The sequence below is a fragment of the Salvelinus fontinalis genome, chromosome 32 (assembly GCF_029448725.1).
Source record: "Salvelinus fontinalis isolate EN_2023a chromosome 32, ASM2944872v1, whole genome shotgun sequence".
NCBI classification, from domain to species: Eukaryota; Metazoa; Chordata; class Actinopteri; order Salmoniformes; family Salmonidae; genus Salvelinus; species Salvelinus fontinalis.
The window spans coordinates 44741590-44766458 of NC_074696.1; the positions used below are offsets into that span (position 1 = coordinate 44741590).

At 40.6% G+C, this 24869-nt stretch overlaps 1 protein-coding gene across 1 annotated transcript in view; it reads left to right on the forward strand.

Moving 5' to 3' along the window:
- Positions 1-24869, forward strand: part of LOC129831452 (sodium/hydrogen exchanger 3-like) — a 68291-nt gene that overhangs the window by 11389 nt on the left and 32033 nt on the right. The window contains exons 2-5 of the mRNA XM_055894850.1: positions 3597-3899; positions 4194-4354; positions 11069-11147; positions 11801-11978. Of these exons, the coding sequence (XP_055750825.1) occupies positions 3597-3899; positions 4194-4354; positions 11069-11147; positions 11801-11978 (721 nt within the window). The remainder of the gene's footprint in view (positions 1-3596; positions 3900-4193; positions 4355-11068; positions 11148-11800; positions 11979-24869) is intronic.

The following is a 24869-nucleotide window of genomic DNA, read 5'->3' on the forward strand; positions in this document are numbered from 1 at the left end:
AGGTACTGTGGTGACGTGGGGACTACGACCAGAGCCGGAGCCGCCACCGTGGAGGGGAGCCCACCCAGACCCTCCCCTAGACTGTGTATGGTGCGCCCGGAGTTCGCGCCTCAAGGGGGGGGTTATGTCACGCCCTGGCCTTATTATTCTTTGTTTTCTTTATTATTTTAGTTAGGTCAGGGTGTGACATGGGGAATGTTTATGTTTTGTTGGTTTTGGGTGTTTATTTGGTAAAGGGGTTATGGGGTGTAGTAGATGGTTTTGTGTTGAGTGTATATGTCTAGAGTTGTCTATGTTGGTTAGTTATCTAGGAGAGTCTATGGTTGCCTGAATGAGTTCCCAATTAGAGACAGCTGATTTCGGTTGTCTCTGATTGGGAGCCTTATTTAGGGTAGCCATAGGCTCTCATTGATTGTGGGTAATTGTCTATGTAAGAACGTTTGTAGCCAGTGTGTGTAAGTGCACAACGTTTGTAGCTTCACGGTCGTTTTTGTTGTTTTGTTAAAGTGTTTTTTGTGTCGTGTTCATCTTCGTGTTATAATAAAAGAAGATGGCTTATTTTCCAACTGCTGCATTTTGGTCCATCAATCCGCCACACGATCGTGACAACTACGCTAAAATGTTGCCAGCATCTTGGCTGTGAAAAATGCATGTTTACTTCAAAGATTTATCAGGCAATGAGCAGCATTTTTGAGACCGCAGCCCAGATTCACAAAACCATCTTAAGAAGACATTTCTTCCTAAGTGCCATTTTTTTTCCTTAACTTTATTCTTAAGAAGAAACTTACAAAAAGTTGATATTCCTCAATAAAGTTCTTGAAAATGTTCTTAAGTTTCTTCCCATGTTTCTTCTTAAGGAAGTAGTTAAGAAAAAATGTGATTCTTGAAAATAAAGTTATTGGATTTCTTAATGTTCTTAAGATAGCTAAACCCTTAGCTTATTCTCATGGACGTGAGAAAATAAGCTAATGAAAGAAATTGAACATGTTTAATTGAAAAAAATCAGTATTGATTGTTTGAAATCCCCCCAAAAAAGAAATTGACCATTAATATCAGTAACAAATATGCAAGTTAGTAGGCTAACTGGGTTGCATAGCAACAATCATCTTAAGATAGTTAACCTTTTACGGGGGCAGCCCGACACCAGTACACTTATGACAACATCCAGCTCAAAGTGCAGGGCGCGAAATTCAAAATCTATTTTTTTTAAATATTTAACTTTCACAAATTAACAAGTCCAAGAAACAAGATGAAAGGTGCACATCTTGTGAATCAAGCCAACATGTCCGATTTTTAAAATGTTTCACAGGGAAGACAAAATATGTAAATCTATTAGCTAACCACGTTAGCAAAAGACACAACTTTTTCTAACTCCATCAGTTTCTTACTCCATCAGGTGCTATCACAAATTCGACCAAATAAAGATATAAATAGCCACTAACCAAGAAACAAATTCATCAGATGACAGTCTGATAACATATTTATTGTATAGCATATGTTTTGTTCGAAAAATTTGCATATTTCATGTATAAACCATAGTTTACATTTCAGCTACAATCCGAAATTGCACCGAAAGCAGACAGAATGTTTACAGACACCAACGTCAAATAGCTAATTACTCATCATAAAACATTTCTGAAAAATACATAGTCTGCAGCAATTGAAAGACAGGCATCTTGTGATTCCAAACAATATTTCCGATTTATTAAATGTTTTACAGCGCAAACAAAATGTATCGCTATATTAGCGTAGCTACAATAGACAGAAATAATTGGGCGCCCACGGCCAGTTCACATGCACGACAGATATATGAAATAACATCATAAAATGGGTCTTACTTTTGCTGATCTTTCATCAGAATGTTGAAGAACGTGTCCTCTGTCCAGATGAGTCTTTGTTTCGATTCAGAATGGCAAATGTCCCTCTTCAATTAGCATTGGCACTAGCCGAGTGGCATAAATTTCTCCAACGTAAACACAGTCAGAGGACGGAACACGGCAAAACTCCCGAATAAAGTTTCAATAATCTGATTAAACTATATTGAAAAAACATACATTACGATGATATGGTCACATGTATCAAAAATAAATAAATCGAGCCGGAGACGTTAGCCGTTCGTTACCAAGGCAAAACAGAAGTCAATCCCACTTCCTTCAGAGTACCGGAAGTGGACCGTCACGTCAAATAAATAGTCTTTTTCCCACCACAGACCAAGAGGAGCAAAAAAAAATATTCTCTGACATCCTCTTTACACCAATAGGAAGGCGTATAGAGTGTCAGCAGACTCCTAAGTGTTAAGACCATGTATAGGCATCAAGTTGAAAAGAGCATCGATTTCTGACATTTCACTTCCTGGTCAGGAAAAGTGCTGCAGAAGGACTTCTGTTTCACTCAGAGAAATAATTCCAACTCTTTTAGAAACTAGAAAGTGTTTTCTATCCAAAAAGAAGAATAACATTCATATTGTACGAGCAAGATTTGAGTAGGAGGCCGTTTGAAATGGGCACGATTTCACTGGCTACTCAACACTTTGCCTTGCAGCCATATTAAGAACTTCTAAGAAAATCATAAATTCTTAAGAAATGTTTGAGGAATTGCACCTAAACTTTCTTATGAACTTCTTTCTTTTTTTAAGAAGCTTCTTATGTTTTTGCGTAAGAAGCGTTTTGTGAATCTGGGCCCAGGGCCTGGTTTCGCAAAAGCGTTTTCAGGCTAAGTTGATTGTTAGAACCTTCGTAGGAGCATCATTAAATCTCTGAGCTGTTTCCCAAAACCATTGTTTCTAAAGTTTCTCTTGAAACAGCTTGTTATTTAATGACTCCCTCAGACCACTCGTAGAACAGCTAAGGTTGTCGTTAGATGCTTTTGCGCCCTTCCCGGTCACTTTATACTCAGAAGATATCCCCTAAACATAAAATCAAGATATTTATCTGTCTTCCTGTGACCACCGATAACTTCAGAACAAATGTGACTACACATACAAAGTTACCAATTTCTCTGCATTGTTACTAACAAACGGAAAAAAAAATGTTGATTAAATGAAAACCGAGATGACTGTATTAGAAATATAAATACAGTGTATGCTACATACTGTAGATCTGTTATTTCAATGACATTACAATCAATTTCATGTTTTAGAGTTTAATTGAGCTATTTGTATGTTACTGTCTGTAATTTTTGCATCAATACATTTCAGTATGATTAACATGTGCACAATAATAGGTGATAATATCTCTCTAGGATCTGATCCCTTGTCAGTATTGTGGATTAATTATAATGTTATAATGTTAAAATATGAAAAGTAGAATGCTGATCCGAGAGCAGTGCTGCCTTTCTTTCAATCCACGACGCACTTTGTGATCATTTTCTCTGCATGATGTTTTGGGAAATGCGTGTTACATCTTCGGCCATTGTAGGAAAGATGCATCATTAAAACATTCGTAAGCCTAAGTACAATCGCTATGGGGAAACCGGGCTCAGGTCTGCTTGACTTGGCTCCACCTGAATCTACCAAATTATGAACTTTTGTCTTTCATTCACTCTGCGTATCTCTGAATTTGTCTCTTTATTCCTTGTCTTGCTCTGTTCACCAACAGTATTCCAGCTGAACCCCGGCCTGACCAGAGTGATCCCGGAGAGCGGCCTCCTCATTTGCATCGGTTGGGTCCTGGGCGGCATCATCTATGGGGCAGACAAGGTGCAGACCTTCAGGCTGCAGCCCTTCACCTTCTTCTTCTACCTGCTGCCCCAGATCGTCCTGGACGCCGGCTACTCCATGCCCAACAAGCTGTTCTTCGGCAACTTGGGCGCCATCCTGGTTTACGCTGTTATTGGCACCTGCTGGAACGCTGCCACTTTGGGACTCGCCCTTTGGGGGTGCTGGTTGGGCGGGGCCATGGGTAAGGCAGGCACACCTACGCGTCCCAAATAGCACCCGATTTCCTATGCTAGTGCACTACTTTTGACCAGATGACCCTGGTCAAAAGCAGTGCACTATATAGGGAATAGGGTGCCATTTGGGACAGGCCCAACCAAAGCCTGAACTGACCACCATAGAGCAGATCAACATAAAAGACAGGTTCTTCTATAGTTTTCCGATGACTGAAACTGGCATTTGTGAGGTCCTCAGAGTTAATGTGTAAGATAGATCAAAGGTCTGAGATCATAACACCTTTTACCCTGGGCCTCTGTAGGTAATATCGACACTGGTCTCCTGCAGTTGTTGTTGTTTGGGAGTCTGATTGCTGCCGTGGATCCCGTGGCTGTGATTGCTGTGTTTGAGGAGGTCCATGTCAACGAGGTCCTGTACATCCTGGTGTTTGGGGAGTCCCTTCTCAACGACGGCGTCACAGTGGTCAGTCTCACAAACTTGATCATCCTCATTCATCATTATTAGGGATGCGTCCCAAATTGCACACTTTTCCCTATATCAGCCATGCTCAATAGGCGGTGTCAATGCGGACTGTGGGCCTCAAGCTGCAATGTCGTTATTTGGCAGGGCATCAGCAGTTTTACTTTTTTATTGTCAGTCATTGCTTACCTTAGAGAGCTATTTATTACAGTTAATCAACTAGCCCATGTCAGCAAACAAATTTAGCTAGGTTTTTCAGCCCATTGATTTTGTTGTAATGTTCGAATTGCTCAGATATCACATGAAAACATGGAAAAATCTATTTAATTGCAGGATATTAGCTTTAAAACTGCACAAATGTTTTTTTTTCTCACTACGCCCATTATGACAATCCGATAATGACAATATCCATCTGGACCTTTCCCATCCTAGGAAATATGCAAGGTTTTACCTTCTGAAATAGTATTTGAATACCCCTGTCCTAAATAGTGCACTACTTTTGATCAGGGCCTATTTGCCATTTTTAATAGCTTCCTTTCAGTTGGTAGCCTACTGTTCGTATCGTTCCATTTTCTTCCTCTGAAAACGCTTTCACGTCCGTGTCGTTGTTGCTGAGGATCATTAGCCATAGTTGATCATACTTCATGTAAGAAAATTGACATGTAGGCTAATTAAATTATTATGGAGAGCAGACCAAGCTGTAACAGTTTGAACCTGACGCATGGCACAATAGTTGGGCCTGTCATCCCACTGGGCACACCACGTCATTTCAATGTGGACATTTAGGTAATATTTGCTTGAGATGTTGATCAATGAGACTTCAACCGTTATTCACCCACTCAAAAAGGCAGACGGAGTTTGTTGAATTCCCAATGTGTCACAACACTTCTTTCAACCATCTAAAAGCACAAGCACATACCAATGGATAAACAATGTCTTATTTTTGGTTTAATTGTCATCTAAATGTGTTTCAACCAATTTAAATGCACAGAAAAAGTTCAAGTGTCTTTATTTATACCACAACTTAATGTGTTATCACTGTGCTTCGTCTAGAAACACAATCAAATGACCTGAATTGCAGTTGAGATTACATTAAAAGTACATAGTGCAAGTCATCAATGCTGTTCGAGATTCTGCGCAGATTATTATAGCAATTGTGAAGAGCTCTAAAAAATGACCTGCATCCATTTCATGCTACAGTGTCTTCAGAAAGTATTCATACCACTTGACTTATTCAACATTTTTTTTGTGTTACAGCCTGAATTCAAAATTTATTAAATATACACTACCATTCAAAAGTTTGGGGTCACTTAGAAATGTCCTTGTTTTTGAAAGAAAAGCTACTTTTTTGTCCATTAAAATAACTTAAAATTGATCAGAAATACAGTGTAGACATTGTTAATGTTGTAAATGACTATTGTAGCTGGAGGCCCAGTTTACAGAGGCCCATTTTCAGCAACCATCACTCCTGTGTTCCAATGGCACGTCGTGTCTAGCTAATCCAAGTTGATCATTTTAAAAGGCTAATTGATCATTAGAAAACCGTTTTGCAATTATGTTAGCACAGCAGAAAACTGTTGTCCTGATTAAAGAAGCAATAAAACAGGCCTTCTTTAGAGTATCTGGAGCATCAGCATTTGTGGGTTCGATTACAGGCTCAAAATGGCCAGAAACAAATACCTTTCTTCTGAAACTCGTCAGTCTGTTCTTGTTCAGAGAAAGGAAGGCTATTCCATGCGATAAATTGCCAAGAATCTGAAGATCTCGTACAACGCTGTGTACTACTCCCTTCACAGAACAGCGCAAACTGGCTCTAACTAGAATATAAAGAGGAGTGGGAGGCCCCAGTGCACAACTGAGCAAGAGGACAAGTACATTAGCGTGTCTAGTTTGAGAAACAGACGCCTCACAAGTCTTCAACTGGCAGCTTCATTAAATAGTACCCGCAAAACACGAGTCTCAACGTCAACAGTGAAGAGGCGACTCCGGGATGCTGGCCTTCTAAGCAGAGCTCCTCTGTCCTGTGTCTGTGTTCTTTTGCCCATCTTAATCTTTTCTTTTTATTGGCCAGTCTGAGATATGGCTTTTTCTTTGCAATTGCCGAAAAGGACAACCATCTCTGCAGCACTCCACCAATCAGGCCTTTTTGGTGGAGTGCTGCAGATGGAAGCCACTTCTCAGTAAAAGGCACATGACAGCCCGCTTGGAGTTTGCCAAAAGGCACCTAAAGGACTCTCAGACCATGAGAAACCAGATTCTCTGGTCTGATGAAACCAAGATTGAACTCTTTGGCCCGAATGCCAAGCGTCACATCTGGAGGAAACATGGCACCATGGTGAAGCATTGTGGAGGCAGCATCATACTCTATGGGGATGTATTTCAGCGTCAGGGACTGGGAGACTAGTCAGGATTGAGGGAAAGATGAAGGAGAAAAGTACAGAGAGATCCATGATGAAAACCTGCTCCATAGTGCTCTGGACCTCAGACTGGGGGCGAAGGTTTCACCTTCCCACAGGACAGCGACCCTAACCACACAGCCAAGACAATGCAGGAGAGACTTTGGGACAAGTCACTGAATGTCGTTGAGTAGCCTAGCCAGAGCCAGGACTTGAACCAGATCGAACATCTCTGGAGAGACCTGAAAATATCTGTGCAGCGACGCTCCCCATCCAACATGACAGAGCTTAAGAGGATCTGCAGAGAAGAATGGGAGAAACTCAGGTGTGCCAAGCTTGTAGCATCATACCCAAGAAGACTCGAGGCTGTAATCGCTGCCAAAGGTGCTTTAACAAAGTACTGAGTAAAGGGTCTGACAACTTATGTAAATATTATATTTCAGTTTTGTATTTGTAATAAATGTGCAAACATTTCTAAAAACCTGTTTTTGCTACGTCATTATGGGGTATTGTGTGTAGATTCATGAGGATTTGTTTTATCAATTTAAAATAAGGCTGTAAAGTAGCAGAAATTTTGAAAAAGTCAAGTGGTCTGAATGCTTACCAAATGCACTGTATAACTTTCCGAGCAGAGCATACATCTCCTTCAAATCTTGATATCTGGTTGCGTTGACAAACAAAAACAATTTAATATCCCTTTTGTCTTCAATTGAATAACTTGTATGTGGGATTCACGTATCCATCTCAACCAAAAATCAAAATCAAATCAAATCAAACTTGAAATATACTTAACTTAGATTTTTAGGGGGATTGAGATGAAGGCGTTTATAAAACATATTAAAACATACACCACATGACCAAAAGTTTGTGGACACCTGCTCATCGAACATCTCATTCCAAAATCATGGGCATTAATATGGATTGTTCACTCCTTTGCTGCTATAAACAGCCTCCACTGTACTGGGAAGGTATTCCACTAGATCTTGGAACATTGCTGCGGGGACTTGTTTCTATTCAGTCACAAGAGCATTCGTGAGGTTGGGCACTGTTGTTGGGCGATTGATTAATGATTAACTTGTAGACTAAACTTGTAATCAACCAAAGCTTGAAGACCCAGGCATACAGTATATGTATTGTCTATTTTTAGTTGGATCCTGGGTTGAAACACACTATATATACAAAAGTATGTGGACACCCCTACAAATTCTGGATACGGCTGTTTCAGCAATACCCGTTGCTGACAGGTGTATAAAATCAAGCACACAGCCATGCAATCTCCAGTAAACAAACATTGGCAGCAGAAAAGCCTTACTGAAGAGCTCAGTGACTTTCAACGTGGTACTGTCATAGGATGCCACCTTTCCAAATAGTGAGTTCATCAAATTTCTGCCCTACTAGAGCTGCCTCTGTCAACTGGAAGTGATGTTATTGTGATGTGGAAACTTAAATTATATTTAAAAAATGTAGATATGAACATTTGTTGTATCGCTGAGAAAAGGGGACACAGTCTTCCAGCCTTGGAAATCATCCACTGCTCTACACACATGAACTGAAATTAGGCTAACTATTACAAGTTTAGCAACCATAGCTGTAGATAGATCAACTTTCCAGTAGGAGGTGCTGCCTGGCATATACTTTTTTCTGATAGTGGATATAATGTTGAAGATCTGACTTTGTTTCAGATACAAATTCAACATATTTTATACAAGGTTTATCTATGTTGAAAATGGGTTACCATGATGACAAATCCTGGGGTAGAAATGTCACTCTCAAAACAACAGTTGCTGACTTTTTACAAATCCAATGTATTTTCCACGTAGATTCCACATCACAATTTGTTGACAAATTACATTGAACATTAATTCAACCTTTTTGTGCCCAGTGGGATTGTATTTAAGTAAAAGTTTTAACCTCAATTCAATCTTTGCAACGCTGGTTGAAATTAGATCAACCAGTACTGTTTTCATAACTTTTGCAAATCTAAATGTGTTTTATGCTCATATTCCATATCACAATACGTTGATAAATTACATTGAAACAATGTTGATTCAGCCTTTTTTTGTGCGTAAGGCGCTCTAACCGTGTTTGTCCCATGATGCAGCCTAAGGTTGATAAAAAATAATATATATATATATTTCACTCTAAGTGTTTTTAAATCTACACATGGGTTTTGAAACAGAGATAAATATGCAGATGCATCTTTCATTCATCTCCATTCTGAACACCTTCTCCATAAGCTACATACTAATGTTGTGCCAAACAAATTCAGTATTTAAAGGGATTGCTTTAGACAAATGAACCAAAAAAACTCCTTGATCAAATTGGGTGGCCACCCAGTGGGTGTGTTTTCTGGCATTTAATTAAATGTATTCAGTGCGCACAAGGGTGCCACACACACCAACCTCGTTACACACGTGCATAGGGTAAGTCTGAATACGCCCCTTGGTAAGGAACAGGGTGCCATTTGGGACACACTTAATGTCTATACTACAGTTTTTTGCAAAACACATTCACTTAACTTTTTGTAATGTGTTAAATAAGAAGTATGTGGACATCCACGTGTAATGACATTCATCATTGGAAACCTTAACCCGACAAATGAAGTACAAAGGCAATACACAAGACAAGGCATGTTGACTGAACTGCACCGGTCAGTCACACGCTTTACTTCAGAGAATGCTGTCTGTTTGTAGGCCTACTTAACATAAATCATATACAAATGGTCCAAGAATACCATTTTAATCTAATGGATTATATTACACAATTGATTCAATTAATTGAAACACATTAAATCATGTAATGTTCAATTTATTTGGTTGAGTTCTTGAGAATACAGGGGGTGCTGTTTTCGCATTAGCATAATTGCCTCTACAGATTAAACTGCCTCTTATTCAATTATTGCTGTTACTATATGCATATAACCATATACCATTGGATAGAAAACAAGCTATGGTTTCTAAAACCGTTTCAATTTTGTCTCTGAGTGAAACACAAGTCATTTGACAGCACTTTCCCTGAGCAAGAAGAAGATTGCAAGATGTGTATGCTCGCTTCAACGCTCTGCCTATATATGGTCACGCCACCTATGACCCGAAACACACTTCATTCGTCTTCCTCTGGGTGTCAGGAAGACGTCAGAGGAGAAATTTTTTGTTTATCTTGTACTGACGTGAAATAATACCTATTTCTTTAGCGTGACCGACAACTTCCGGTTTTCTGAAACGCGCGTTTTAGAGGTGCAATCGTCTTTTGTTATGCTGCCGTTACGGATGAAAACTATCTCCGTCTCGAAGTTTGTTTGATACATGTGACTATATCATCTTAATGTATGTTTTTTCAATATAGTTTAATCAGATTATTTGAATTTTTTCGGGAGTTTTGCCGTGTTCCGTTCTGTGAGTTTTTTAACTTTGGACAGAACCGTGCTAGTCGACCAGTACCTACGCTAAATGAAGAGGGAAAGTTGCCATTGTGAATGGATTGAACGACTCATCAGGACTAAGGACACCTTTATCAACATTCTGATGAAAGATCAGCAATAGTAAGACCCAATTTACGATGTTATTTCATATATCTGTCGTGCATGTGAACTGGTCGGGCGCGCCCAGCTGGTTCTGGCTGGCGTGGCTATGCTAATTTAGTGCTACATTTTGTTTTCGCTATAAAACATTTAATAAATCTGAAATATTGTTTGGATTCACCAGATGTTGGGCTTTCAATATCTGTACGCTGTGTATTTTTTCTGAAATGTTTTAAGACAAGTAATTAGTTATATGAAGTTGGTCTCTGTAATTGTTCTGGCTGCATCAGCACTATATCAGATTGCAGCTGCAATGTAGAACTGTGATTTATACCTGAAAAATGCACATAAAAAAAAAAAAAAACTATGCTATACCATAAATATGTTATCAGACTGTCATCTTATGAATTTGTTTGTTGGTTAGTGGCTATATATATTTTCATTTAGTCGAATTAGTGATAGCTACTGACGCAGGAAAAAACTGTTGGAGTAAGAAAATGGTGTCTTTTGCTAACGTGTTTAGCTAATAGATTTACATATTGTGTCTTCCCTGTAAAACATTTAAAAAATCTGAAATGGTGGTTTTATTCACAAGATCTGTGTCTTTCATTGGGTGTCTTGAACTTGTGATTTAATGATATTTAGATGCTACTATTTAATTGTGACGCTATGCTAACGATGCTAATCAGTGTGGGGGGGGGGGGTGGGGGGTGCTTCCGAATCCGGGTTAGGTACTCGGTAGAGGTTTTAACCTCCCCAACTCCTCAGTGACCGGTCATCTTTATTTCCATGCTCCCTCAGGTGCTGTTCAATGTGTTTGATGCATTTGTGTCGCTTGGAGGGGGACAAATCGACGCTGTAGAGATCATCAAAGGCATAAGTAAGTAAGAGCGCCACACCTTGGCTACGTCCAAAATTGCACCCTATTCCTTATATATTGCAATTATTTTACATAGTCATTTAGTCAAAATTAGTCATTTTAGGAGACACTCTTATCCAGAGCAACTTACAGTAGTGAGTGCATACATTTTTCCCAACTTCCTTATATAGTGCACTCATCTGCGCTTTGTAAGGAATAAGGTGCCAGTGTTTGATTCTCAGGCCAACAAATAGAGCCCTGTCAGATAGTCAATAGGTACAGCTTATTGTGCCATCTTTAAGCAAACTGTAAGGGTAATGCAACAAGCAATAGAGTATGTAATCTGTCTAACCCAGGGGTAGGCAACCCTGGTCCCGGAGAGCGTTTTTTTATTTAATCGACCTGGAAGACCAGGTATGTTCAATTTAGGCAATCACTGAACTGATAAATTAGCTCAGTTGGTCAGGTGGGGTATCTAGTTGGGGAAAAGTCCTACATTACCTGCGGCTCTCCAGGAACAGGGTTGCATACCCCTGGTCTAACCAACATTTGATGTATTCCTGAAATAATTACTTACTTTGTTCCCTGTTTGCCCCTATATGCCCTTCTGACTCTCTTCTTCTTCCTCCTCTCTCTTTTATCGCCTTCCTCTCTTCCTCCTCTGCTCTGTGTAGTCTCATTCTTCGTGGTGGCGGTTGGAGGCTCCCTGGTTGGTGTCGTCTTTGCTCTGCTGATCTCGCTCCTGACCAGATGCACCAAGAACATCCAGATTATCGAGCCAGGCTTCATCTTCGTCCTGGGCTACCTCTCTTACCTCACAGCCGAGATGCTCTCCCTATCCGCTATCCTGTCGTAAGTCTTTCTGACTCTTATGTTGATTTATTAGGCCATTTACTGTATACCCTTTCTGTTAGGTTTTCAGTGGAACACCCCTTAACATGATATTTCCACTTACCTTGGCTTAGTTTTTAGATAGGTATTTCAGTTACTTAGTACACTCTTAGAAAAAAGGAGCTACTGTAGGGAAGTCGGCTGAATAAAACCAGGCCAATTCCAAATGCCTGGCAGTTGGCAGACCATACCCAATACACATCTACAACGGTAGAGATGAAAAGACGTCACTACCCAGCCAATCTTTTCCCCCATCCCCAATGCACTCTGGTTAAGGCGTCTGTATGCTTCCCAGACAAAACAGTTTGGAAGAGTTTGTGCATATATTATGATAACATTTTGTGACGTTATTGTTTGTTTTGGACTTTTTGGCTATTCGGTCACACCAATTTTTGACCGAAGTCGGTAGCCATAGTCTATGCACCTTCGTTGGTGATTGGTCAAGGGTAGGGATTCTTCAATAAAGTCTTTGTTGTCATTCAGCGAGAGATGACTCGTTTTCATGCACATTTTTTCATTGAGAAACACTGCACCAAACATCTTAGGTGTAAAATTGCGCAACTAAGATCTACTTGGCAAAAAGGTCAAAATGAATGCCAGATTTTGAGATATCTTAGATTAATTCGGACTATTTTGAGGGTGATTATGGCGTCTCAAAATGGACAAACAGTGTTATTGTCAATTTTTTCTCGTTTTTCAAGCGAAGGTCTTTTAAGGGAGTATGCAAGCTCATGGTTCATGTGAAGCTGACTGAAGTATGCTGATGCCTTTACAAGATAACACTCCAGAGGGCCATTACATGGCAGAACATCCACTTCACACGTTCTATCCAAGATAGGGTGACGCAGTAATAGCAGGGGCCCGCCAAATGGTTTGCCCTGCTCGAAAAGGACAGAATCCAGACCATTCAGGAATCAGGAAAACGTTGCTTTTTGGGAGAAATCATTACATAAGGATCCAGGCTGGGAGGCAAGAAGTGTACTGATGCATGCTATGATCATTGTGCGCTGTAGAAATGCTAAATTATATTGTGTATTCTAAACTTTGTGAATAACTTCTCTTTCAAAGAGAGCAGGAACATTATGCCCTGAACAATGACCCACCTTTCCCGGTTGTAAAAAGGATTTATCCATCAATAATGGAACAATATTAAATTCCCTAATGAAAGGAACTCAGCTCCCTGTGGCCGGGTGGACCACGTAATGTTTCAGCCAATCAGGCAAGGAGCCTCAGCACCTAGCCTCGCCCTCACTGTCCATTAGACCTGAACAATAAAAGCGTGGCTCGAATAATAGCCACAGCCGCCCAAAACCCTTCTGCTGCCCGGATATCAGCGTAGTTGGTAACTGGAAAGCGCCCCTTGCTTGTTGATCCCCTCGATCTCAATGAGTGGAAGCAAAACACCAATATTGGATTTTTAATGTCACAATGGCTCTCACAATAAAGATTGCAGATTACGCACCTGTTTTTAGGGTAATGTAATATACTTTTGACTCAAATCCAATTGCCCTTTACTTCCCATGAGGCGCCTTTGTAATGTAACATATGAGGATGACTCACCAGTATGTGGAATAGTAAGAAATGAAAGTTCCGGCCTTATAAACAAACTATTTCATGCAGAAAGTACACTAATCAACATTAAAAAATAAAACTTCAAACACTTCTTAATGCTATTCATTAAACTCTAACATCCAGTAATGTCTCCATTATCAAAATAATATATTATGCCCACATCTAGAGATGAACAACAATGCAAGAAGTTGTAACAGCCCATAGAATTTACAGAAGGGAGGGAGAGGGGAGGAAAGTCATGCATGGCGGTCTAAGGCAGGAGAGAAAGAGTTCTCGTTAAAATGTTCTTGTTAACAAAAACATCACTGTACTCTGAGAAATTAACCAGACTTTAGCATCCTCACACGGGCATCGCCATAATGTAGCGGAGTGGCCTGACATTATTATAATGTCTAATTAATTGGGTAATTATGGAATATAAAATATGTATTGAATAAAAAATATGATTTGAATGGATTGCCAAGAGTGTGCAAAGCTGTCATCAAGGCCAAGTGTGGCTACTTTGAAGAATCTCAAATATAAAATATATTTTGATTTGTTTAACACTTTTTTGGTTACTGGGTCAAAGACGTATAAGGTTTTCAAAGTAGCAAAAAAATAAAACAGCAATTACAATTCCCTAAAATACTTTTTTTATGTTAATTGGAGGAGTGTCACCTATGCTCTTATTTGAGTTATATTCAACAATAAAGCCAATAATTAACATTTATTGTGATTCATATGAATGTACCCTAGTAAAATGTCACACTAAGTGTTAATAAAAATATAATAATTTTAGGCTATACAATGATAACACTTAATCAAAGTTTAAAAGTTAAATCAACTCCCTCTCCCTTTCTCCCTCAAACATGTTTTGTTACTATTTCATTGCTAATGTTAATAATAATCACTTTACTATAATTTGAGCCTGCGGCAACACTTTACATTGCATTAAGTTGCATTATTACACGATTATTACATGATGTAATTATACATTGTTACACCTTAACTGGTACATTTCTATTCAATGCAGGTACACAAATGCAATTTCATGATATCTACACAAAATAGCTACATAAAATGCCCATCAAACTTCAATTCAAACTTGAATAGTCTCGTTTTTTCATAAAGTGCTCCAAATGTGAAGCAGCTGTTAACTAATATAATTCATAATCCATTTTTAATCGATAATTGTTTGTGTGTGTGTGTAATATTATATTAACTAATATAATCCATCAGTTATACCTTAACTGCAGTGGAATAAAACAATAACAAGTGTAACAGTGAAAATTAATGTTAAGCGTTATCCACCCAGCTTTCTATCCTATTCGATCCTATTCTGTTGCTGACACTTGCATGAAACCATGAAAACAATACCTTGCTTTTCTTCTGGCTAGTCTTTCCTCCCTAGCAACTAGATCTGCGTTAATCTTTTGTCTGTGCCGTGCAGCCCTCTTCTTATTAGACAACGGCATCTACAGTATAAAGATAATATGCCTTGAAATAACTTAAAATGTGTCACAATTCCAGTAGTGGTGATAAAGGAGTCAGGCGCAGAGAGCAGGGTAGTGAGTAGCAAGTGGATTTAATATTTCCAAAAAGATATAACACGAGACGGCTACGCCATTCGTAACAAAATGCCATAAAATAGTTTAAACTGATAATATTCAGTATTCATACAACAAGTAAATATGAATTGTGAACTATTGAAAACATGGGATAATAAAGCTAGTATCATTCAGCAGAACGGCTGACATTGTGGTATAACATGAAACTTTTGTTGTGCTTAAGGACAAAAGCGTCATACTCAAGGACGGATTTCATACGTAAACATACACTGCTCAAAAAAATAAAGGGAACACTTAAACAACACGATGTAACTCCAAGTCAATCACACTTCTGTGAAATCAAACTGTTCACTTAGGAAGCAACACTGATTGACAATAAATTTCACATGCTGTTGTGCAAATGGAATAGACAAAAGGTGGAAATTATAGGCAATTAGCAAGACACCCCCCAAAACAGGAGTGATTCTGCAGGTGGTGACCACAGACCACTTCTCAGTTCCTATGCTTCCTGGCTGATGTTTTGGTCACTTTTGAATGCTGGCGGTGCTCTCACTCGAGTGGTAGCATGAGACGGAGTCTACAACCCACACAAGTGGCTCAGGTAGTGCAGCTCATCCAGGATGGCACATCAATGCGAGCTGTGGCAAAAAGGTTTGCTGTGTCTGTCAGCGTAGTGTCCAGAGCATGGAGGCGCTACCAGGAGACAGGCCAGTACATCAGGAGACGTGGAGGAAGCCGTAGGAGGGCAACAACCCAGCAGCAGGACCGCTACCTCCGCCTTTGTGCAAGGAGGTGCACTGCCAGCGCCCTGCAAAATGACCTCCAGCAGGCCACAAATGTGCATGTGTCTGCTCAAACGGTCAGAAACAGACTCCATGAGGGTGGTATGAGGGCCCGACGTCCACAGTTGGGGGTTGTGCTTACAGCCCGACACCGTGCAGGACGTTTGGCATTTGCCAGAGAACACCAAGATTGGCAAATTCGCCACTGGCGCCCTGTGCTCTTCACAGATGAAAGCAGGTTCACACTGAGCACATGAGCACATGTGACAGACGTGACAGAGTCTGGAGACGCCGTGGAGAACGTTCTGCTCCCTGCAACATCCTCCAGCATGACCGGTTTGGCGATGGGACAGTCATGGTGTGGGGTGGCATTTCTTTGTGGGGCCACACAAACCTCCATGTGCTCGCCAGAGGTAGCCTGACTGCCATTAGGTACCGAGATGAGATCCTCAGACCCCTTGTGAGACCATATGCAGACACATGCACATTTGTGGCCTGCTGAAGGTCTTTTTGCAGGGCTCTGGCAGTGCACCTCCTTGCACTAAGGCGGAGGTACCGGTCCTGCTGCTGGGTTGTTGCCCTCCTACGGCCTCCTCCACGTCTCCTGATGTACTGGCCTGTCTCCTGGTAGGGCCTCCATGCTCTGGACACTACGCTGATAGACACAGCAAACCTTTTTGCCACAGTTCGCATTGATGTGCCATCCTGGATGAACTGCACTACCTGAGCCACTTGTGTGGGTTGTAGACTCCGTCTCATGCTACCACTAGAGTGAGAGCACCGCCAGCATTCAAAAGTGACCAAAACATCAGCCAGGAAGCATAGGAACTGAGAAGTGGTCTGTGGTCACCACCTGCAGAATCACTCCTGTTTTGGGGGGTGTCTTGCTAATTGCCTATAATTTCCACCTTTTGTCTATTCCATTTGCACAACAGCATGTGAAATTTATTGTCAATCAGTGTTGCTTCCTAAGTGGACAGTTTGATTTCACAGAAGTGTGATTGACTTGGAGTTACATTGTGTTGTTTAAGTGTTCCCTTTATTTTTTTGAGCAGTGTATTAGCTGAACTGCCATCAGAATCTTGGGCAATGAATCCTTTCTCCGGTCTAATCGTCTTTTGGTCGAAAGATGTCCTCTTGTCCTGTCGAAATGGCCACTAACGTTCAGCATGTACTAGAAAAGTGCCCAGCTCCTCGAAGTGCGTCACACAGAAATGCCATAAAATCGCACTAAACGGATATAAATTGCTATAAAATGGTTTAAATAAACTACCTTATGATGTTTTTAACACCTATAACGAGTAAAAACATGACCGGAGATATATTACTGGCTAAACAACAGCTTGGAAGGAGGCCAGTCCGACGTCCATCGTGCGTCAGGCGCAGAGACGAAAAGAAATGTACTTCCGGTCTTTGGTCTTTTATACAGGCCCTGATTGCGCAATCGACTCCATTCAAATTGTCACCACTTACTGACATCTAGAGGAAGACGTAGGCAGTGTTTGTATCCCCATAGCATTCACAGGGACATTACAACTGACCTGGGAACAGGGGCCAAGATTTCTGAAAACTCACTCCCTGTCATAAAGAGCTGTAGAAGGAGTTCTGTTTCACTCAGAGACATAATTCCAACGGCTATAGAAACTAGAGAGTGTTTTCTATCAAGTAATAATAATAATATGCATATTGTACGAGCAAGAATTGAGTACTAGGCAGTTTAATCTGGAGACCAATTCATGCTAAGTCGAAACAGCACCCCCTATATTCGCAAGAAGATAACAGAACTTATTTGGTAGGCAAAACCCAGAGGACAAACCATTCAGATTTGTTTATTTTTAGGTCACTCTCTTTTCAATGAGGTTTCATTGGGAATCCAGAAATTGGTTGACGTTTTTCCTTTGAGAAATGAAGAAGTAGCACTGTTCAGAATGAGGCTCAAGGGAAGTGTAATCTTTGTTAGATGCGCATGACCTGAAAGCTAGCTACACTTTGTTTTCCTCCGGTATTGAACACAGATCATCCCTCATTAAATTTGATCGATTATTTACGTTAAAAAATCCATAAAGTTGTATTACAAAAGTAGTTTGAAATGTTTGGACAAAGCTTACAGGTAATTTATGAGATATTTTGTAGTCACGTTGCACAAGTTGGAACCGGTGTTTTTCTGGATCAAGCGCGCTAAATAAATGGACATTTTGGATGTATATTGACGGAATTAATCGAACAAAATGACCATTTGTGATGTTTATGGAAAATATTGGAGTGCTAACAGAAGAAGCTCGTCAAAGGTAAGGCACAAATTATATCTTTATTTCTGCGTTTTGTGTTGCGCCTGGAGGGTTGAAATAGGATTGTCTGTGTTTGTTTACTGGGGTGCTGTCCTCAGATAATAGCATTGTTTGCTTTCGCCGTAAAGCCTTTTTGAAATCTGACATGTTGGCTGGATTCACAACAAGTGTAGCTTTAATTTGTTGTATTGCATGTGTGATTTCATGAAAGTACCTTTTTTTATAGTAATTTATTTGAATTTGACGCTCTGCATTTTTACGCTAGTGTCCCGCATATCCCAGAGAGGTTAACAACCTGTACGCTAGATAACTGTAAGCTCTTCCCTAGTCCCCTATAGTCTAACATTGTCATATCTAAGTAAGCATGGATAACTTGACTGCCACTAAAGCCATTGTAGCAGATTTGACCTCTACGGCAAATCCGAGTTATGTGGAAACACTAGAAGAATTGATTAAATCAATCAGACCGCACAGGATATCATCACAGGCGCTTCAGACCAGTACCTCAAAGGGTGTGCCTTAACCACATAGTATAGCGTTAAATGTCTCTGCCCAATTTAGGATAGCCCTAAAGGAAGTAGATGGGGCCAGAGGACGAGAAACTAGCCAAGTTATAAGCAGTTATCGAGAAACAGAAAGGTGAACTACTACTAGCCCAATTGCAGAATAAAGAGTTCAAAGGATCCAAAGACACTCTGCAAATTGAGCAGGATGAACTAATGGCTCAAGCCCAGCAAACAAAGAAGGCAAATTACACACTCAAACAAGAACATGATACCTTACAGAACTCGGGACTAGTTAGAGGAGGAGCACAAAGACATGACTAGACAACTGGATGGCAGGACTGAAAGAGTTAATGAGAAACTCACTGCATAAACTCACTGCATAAATTACATTTTTGGCCGAGTCTAAAGAACACATGCATCTGGACTCTCTGGGTCGTAAAGTAAAATAACTTATGGCCGTAAAGCTCACTCCCCAGGAAACTGAAGGGACATTGGAATTGGCGCAAAACTTTATCCTAAAATCCAATAAGAAAGCAGAAAGACTCTCAAGGGAGTTACAAGAGATGGAAGCAGACAGTGCTCAATGAAAAAGGGAAGCCTACGTGAGAAAATGAGAAAATCATGGTTTTACAGAATAAGTATGAACAGGCCAAAAGCGAGCAACAAAACTGGGTATACAAATTCCGGACAACCAACTTAAAGCAAAGCCAACTGACCACTGACCTAATTGGCACCTCACAGGAACCTCTCATACCCACAGGAAACGTTGACGGCCATGCTATGGGCGACAATCCCTACCCAGGTAATGGTGAGCCCAGAGAAAGGAAGGGTACATCAACGACAAATCTCCACACAACAGCGATGCTGACTCTGAAGGGAAAAATCCGGTCTCTAAGAAGTGTTGCTCAACCAGTAAGGAGGAACCATGAGCCTACCAAATAATGCTAAACCAACTGAACGAGGAGTATAGTTCAGTGGTTCCCAAACTTTTTATAGTCCCGTACCCCTTCAAACATTCAACCTCCAGCTGCGTAGCCCCTTTAGCACCAGGGTCAGCGCACTCTCAAATGTTGTTTTTTGCTATCATTGTATGCCTGCCACACACACACTATACGACACATTTATTAAACATAAGAATGAGTGTTAGTTTTTGTCACAACCCGGTTCGTGGGAAGTGACAAAGAGCTCTTAGCAACCAGGGCACAAATAATAATTTTGCTCTTTATTTAACATCTTACATATAAAACCGTATTTGTTCATGTTCATTGAAAATTGTGAATAACTCACCACAGGTTAATGAGAAGGGTGTGCTTGAAAGGATGCACATAACTCTGCAATGTTGGGTTGTATTGGAAAGAGTCTCAGTTTTAAATCATTTTCCACACAGTCTGTGCCTGTATTTAGTTTTCATGCTAGTGAGGGCAGAGAATCCACTCTCACATAGGTACGTGGTTGCAAAGGGCATCAGTGTCTTAACAGTGTGATTAGCCAAGGCAGGGTACTCTGAGCGCAGCCCAATCCAGAAATCTGTCAGTGGCTTCTGATTAAATTATATTTTCACAGAACCACTTGTTGCAATTTCGATGAGGCTCTCCTATTCAGATATCTGTAAGTGGACTGGAGGCAGGGCATGAAAGGGATAACGAATCCAGTTGTTTGTGCCATCTGTTTCGGGAAAGTACCTGCGTAATTGCGCACCCAACTCACTCAGGTGCTTCGCTATATCACTTTTGACATTGTCCGTAAGCTTGAGTTCATTTGCACACAAAAAAATCATACAATGATGGAAAGACCTGTGTGTTGTCCTTGTTAATGCAGACAGAGAAGAGCTTCAACTTCTTAATCATAGCCTCAATTTTGTCCCGCACATTGAATATAGTTGCGGAGAGTCCCTGTAATCCTACATTCAGATCATTTAAGACGAGAAAAAACATCACCCAGATAGTCCAGTCGTGTGAGAAACCAGTCATCATGCAAGCGGTCAGACAAGTGAAAATTATGGTCATTAAAAGAAAACTTTAAGCTTTTTATAATTTTTAATGCGAATCACATTTTATTTGGCGTACCCCTGACGGCATTGCGCTCAACCCTGTTAGGGAATACCTGGTATAGATCTATGCAAAAATTGTATCCTTAAAGAAACAAACTCACTGTGAATGATTTTATCAAAGGATTGAACTGAATGTTAAACATTTATGACAACATCAAAGAGAAGGATAAACTCTCCGTTACCCTGGAAAACAACTGGCCCAGACATCCACCTGAAGCGACAAAAACGAACGTGGGCGGGCATATGCAATGATCGCAGAATGGGCGAAACGCATTGATGCCATTGCAAATCTTCTGCAGGCATCTACCATGAGACAAACACGACTAGAAATCCTAAAATTATCAGAACCGTCTTAGGAAAGCATTCTACGGGGATCGGAACCCAGAACCTGTGGCTGAAAACCTGAATGTTATTCTTAGATAACTGTAACGCTGTCGAGCTTGCTGAGGCATGGAAGCCTGATGAGCCAGCTGAGGCATCCCGGTTGCTTCTGCAGCCACTCTTGGACCCGACGTCACCAGTAAAAAAGCAAAAACAATCCCTGTTGCTTCCCTTTGGTGAGGCGGGAAGCAGGTTCAGGGAGTGAATTTAATAAATAAACGAACATGGAACAAAACAAGAAACACGAGTAGCGTACAGACATGAAACACAGAAACAGAGTAAATAACGCCTGAGGAAAGAACCAAGGGGAGTGACAGATATAGTGGAGGTAATCAGGAAGGTGATGGAGTCCAGGTGAGTGTCATTAGGGGCAGGTGCGTGTAACGATGGTGGCAGGTGGCTGTAATAATAAGAACTGGCCACAACGAGCGCCAGAGAGGAGGAGCGGGAGTAGACGTGACATTACCCCCTCCCTGACGCACGGCTCCAGGATGCCTACAGAGGGACGGTTCCGAGGATCAGGAACGGGACGATCGCTTCTGCTGAGGCGCGGGACCCGAGCCAGCTAAGGCGCGTGAACCAGTCGAACCGGCTGAGGCTTGGGAACCTGTCGAACCGGCTTTGGCATGGGATCCCGACGAGCCAGCCGAGGCTTGAGACCCTGTTGAGCCAGCTGAGGCATGGAACCCTGACGAGCTAGCTCAGCCATCCCTGGTAGCTTCGGCAATGGAAGCCATACGAGCCAACCCAGGTTTGAGAACCTGTCGAGCTTGCTGAGGCATGGAAGCCTGATGAGCCAGCTGAGGCATCCCGGTTGCTTCTGCAGCCACTCTTGGACCCGACGTCACCAGTAAAAAAGCAAAAACAATCCCTGTTGCTTCCCTTTGGTGAGGCGTTATTCTGTAACGTGAACACTGGGAGTCATGAAGCAGGTACAAGGAGTGAATTTTAAAAATAAATGATCATGGAACAAAACAATAAACATGAGTAGCGTACAGACATGAAACACGGAAACAGAGTCAATAACAACTGAGGAAAGAACCAAGGGGAGTGACATATATAGGGGAGGTAATCACAACTTCACGTTGTGCCGTGAAGTGCTGCTTTATTTGATTTTTGAAACCAGGTTTGCTGTTCACTTATGCTATATAAGATGGAAGGGAGGTCCATGCAGTCATGGCTCTGTATAATACTGTACGTTTCCTTGAATTTGTTGTGGACCTGGGGATTGTTAAAAGACCCCTGGTGGCATGTCTGGTGGGGTAAGTGTGTGTGTCAGTGCTGTGTATAATTTGACTATGCAAACAGTTTGGAATTTCCAAATCGCAGTCAGTCTTTCCTCAACTCTCAGCCAAGAGAGACTGGCATACATAGTATTCATTTTTACACTCTAATTACAATGAAGAGCAAGATGTGCCACTCTGTTCTGGGCAAGCTGCAGCTTAACTTCTCTAGGATAGGGGGCAGCATTCAGAATTTTGGATGAAATGCATGCCCAAATTAAACGGCCTGTTTCTCGGGCCCAGAAGATATGATATGCATATAACTGGTAGATTTGGATAGAAAACACTCTAAAGTTTCCAAAACTGTTAAAAGTTTCCAAAACTGTTTCTAAAACTGTTTTGGGTTGTATTTTTATTTTCAATGCCATTATAGTATCCCTTGACTTAGGACTCAACTTGCAGTTTCTATGCCTTTCACTAGATGTCAACAGTCTTTAGAAAGTGTTTCAGTCTTGTATTCTGAAAAATTAGGAAGTAAGAGCAGTCTGAATGAGTGGACCCTAAAGTTTCCCTGGGCTTTTTCTTGCGCACAACCGAGAGAGTGCGTTTCTTGTTCACATTTTATATTGACGACGTTATTGTCCGGTTGAAATAGTATCGATTATTTAGGCTAAAAACAACCTGAGGTTTGAATTTAAACATCGTTTGACATGTTTCTATGAACTTTACGGATACAATTTTGATTTTTTTTGTCTTCCTGTTTTGACTGCGTTTGAGCCTGTGGATTACTGAAGAAAAGGTTTTTTGGGTGTAAAGAGACTTTATCGAACAAGAGGAACATTTATTGAGCAAATGATTGTCTGCTGAGTGCAACCATATGAATATCATCAAAGGTAAGGGATTAATTTTATCACTATTTCTAAATTATGTAACTGTTCTATCTGGCTGGCTACTGTTTGTAATGATTTGTCTTGTGGGCTATGTTCTCATAATCGTAATGTATGCTTTCGCCGTAAAGCATTTTTTAAATCTGACCCCGTGGTTGGATTCGCAAGAAGTTAATCTTTAAACCTATGTAAAATATGTTTTGTTTTCTACATTTTTATAATTAGTATTTCTGTATTTGAATTTGGCGCCCAGCAGTTTCACTGGCTGTTGAAGAGAAGGGACACTACCGTGCCCAAGAGAGGTTAACTAGATCTTTCTTTTCTGCACTTGACCATATGACTGAAGAATAATCAGGATAAGATCAATCTAGAGCCTGTAGGACTTGCTTTGTGGAGTGTGGTGTCAAAAAAGCAGAGCATCTCTTTATTACGGACAGACCTCTCCCCATCTTTACAACCTTTGAATCTATATGTTTTGACCATGACAGTTTACAATCTAAGGTTACACCAAGTAATTTAGTCTCCTCAGCTTGTTCAACAGCCACACCATTCATTACCAGATTCAGCTGAGGTCTAGAACTTAGGGAATAATTTAGTTTTAGTTTTAAAGATGTTCAGGACCAGTTTATTACTGGTCACCCATTCCAAAACAGACTGCAACTCTTTTTTAAAGGTTTCAGTGACTTCATTAGCTGTGGTTGCTGATGCGTAAATGGTTGAATTCTCAGCATACATGGACCAACATGCTTTGTTTAATGCCAGTGGCAGGTCATTGGTGAAAATAGTAGAGTGCCTAGAGTGCTGCCCTGCAGTACACCACACTACATGTTTGACATTGGAGAAGCTTCCATTAAAGAAATCCCTCTAAGTTCTATTAGATAGATAGTTCTGAATTCAGGTTATGGCAGAGGTTGAAAAGCCATAACACATAAGTTCTCTCAACAACAGGCTATGGTCAGTAATATCAAAGGCTGCATTGAAATCTAACAGTACAGATCCCACAATCTTCTTATTTTCAATTTCTTTCAACCAATCATGCGTTATTTGTGACAGTGCAGTACATGTTGAGTGCCCTGCTCTATAAGCATGCTGAAAGTCTGTTGTTAATTTGTTTACAGAGAAATAGCATTGACCAAATACAAACACATTTTTTCTCCAACAATTTGCTAAGAGCTGGTAGAAAGCTGATAAGTCTGCTGTCTACCAGGCCTGAGGACAAAGACTTTCCTCTAGGCTCAGATTAAAGATATGACAGATAGGAGTGCCTATATAGTCAGCTACCATCCTCAGTAGCTTTCCATCTAAAAGATCAATGCTAGGAGGTTTGTCATTATTGATCGATAACAATCATTTTACCGCCTCTCCCACAGTGACTTTACACAATTCAAATGTATTATTATTTTTTTTTTTTATGCATGAGTACGATGGCTCACTGTTCGTTGTTGGCATTTCCTGCCTAAGTTTGCCCACTTTGCCAATGAAGTAATCATTCAAATAATTGGCAACATCAAATGGTTTTGTAATGAATATGCCATCTGATTTGATGAAAGTTAGAGTTGAATTTGTCTTTCTGCCCAGTACTAATTTAAAGTATTTTTTCCATAATTCTTTATATC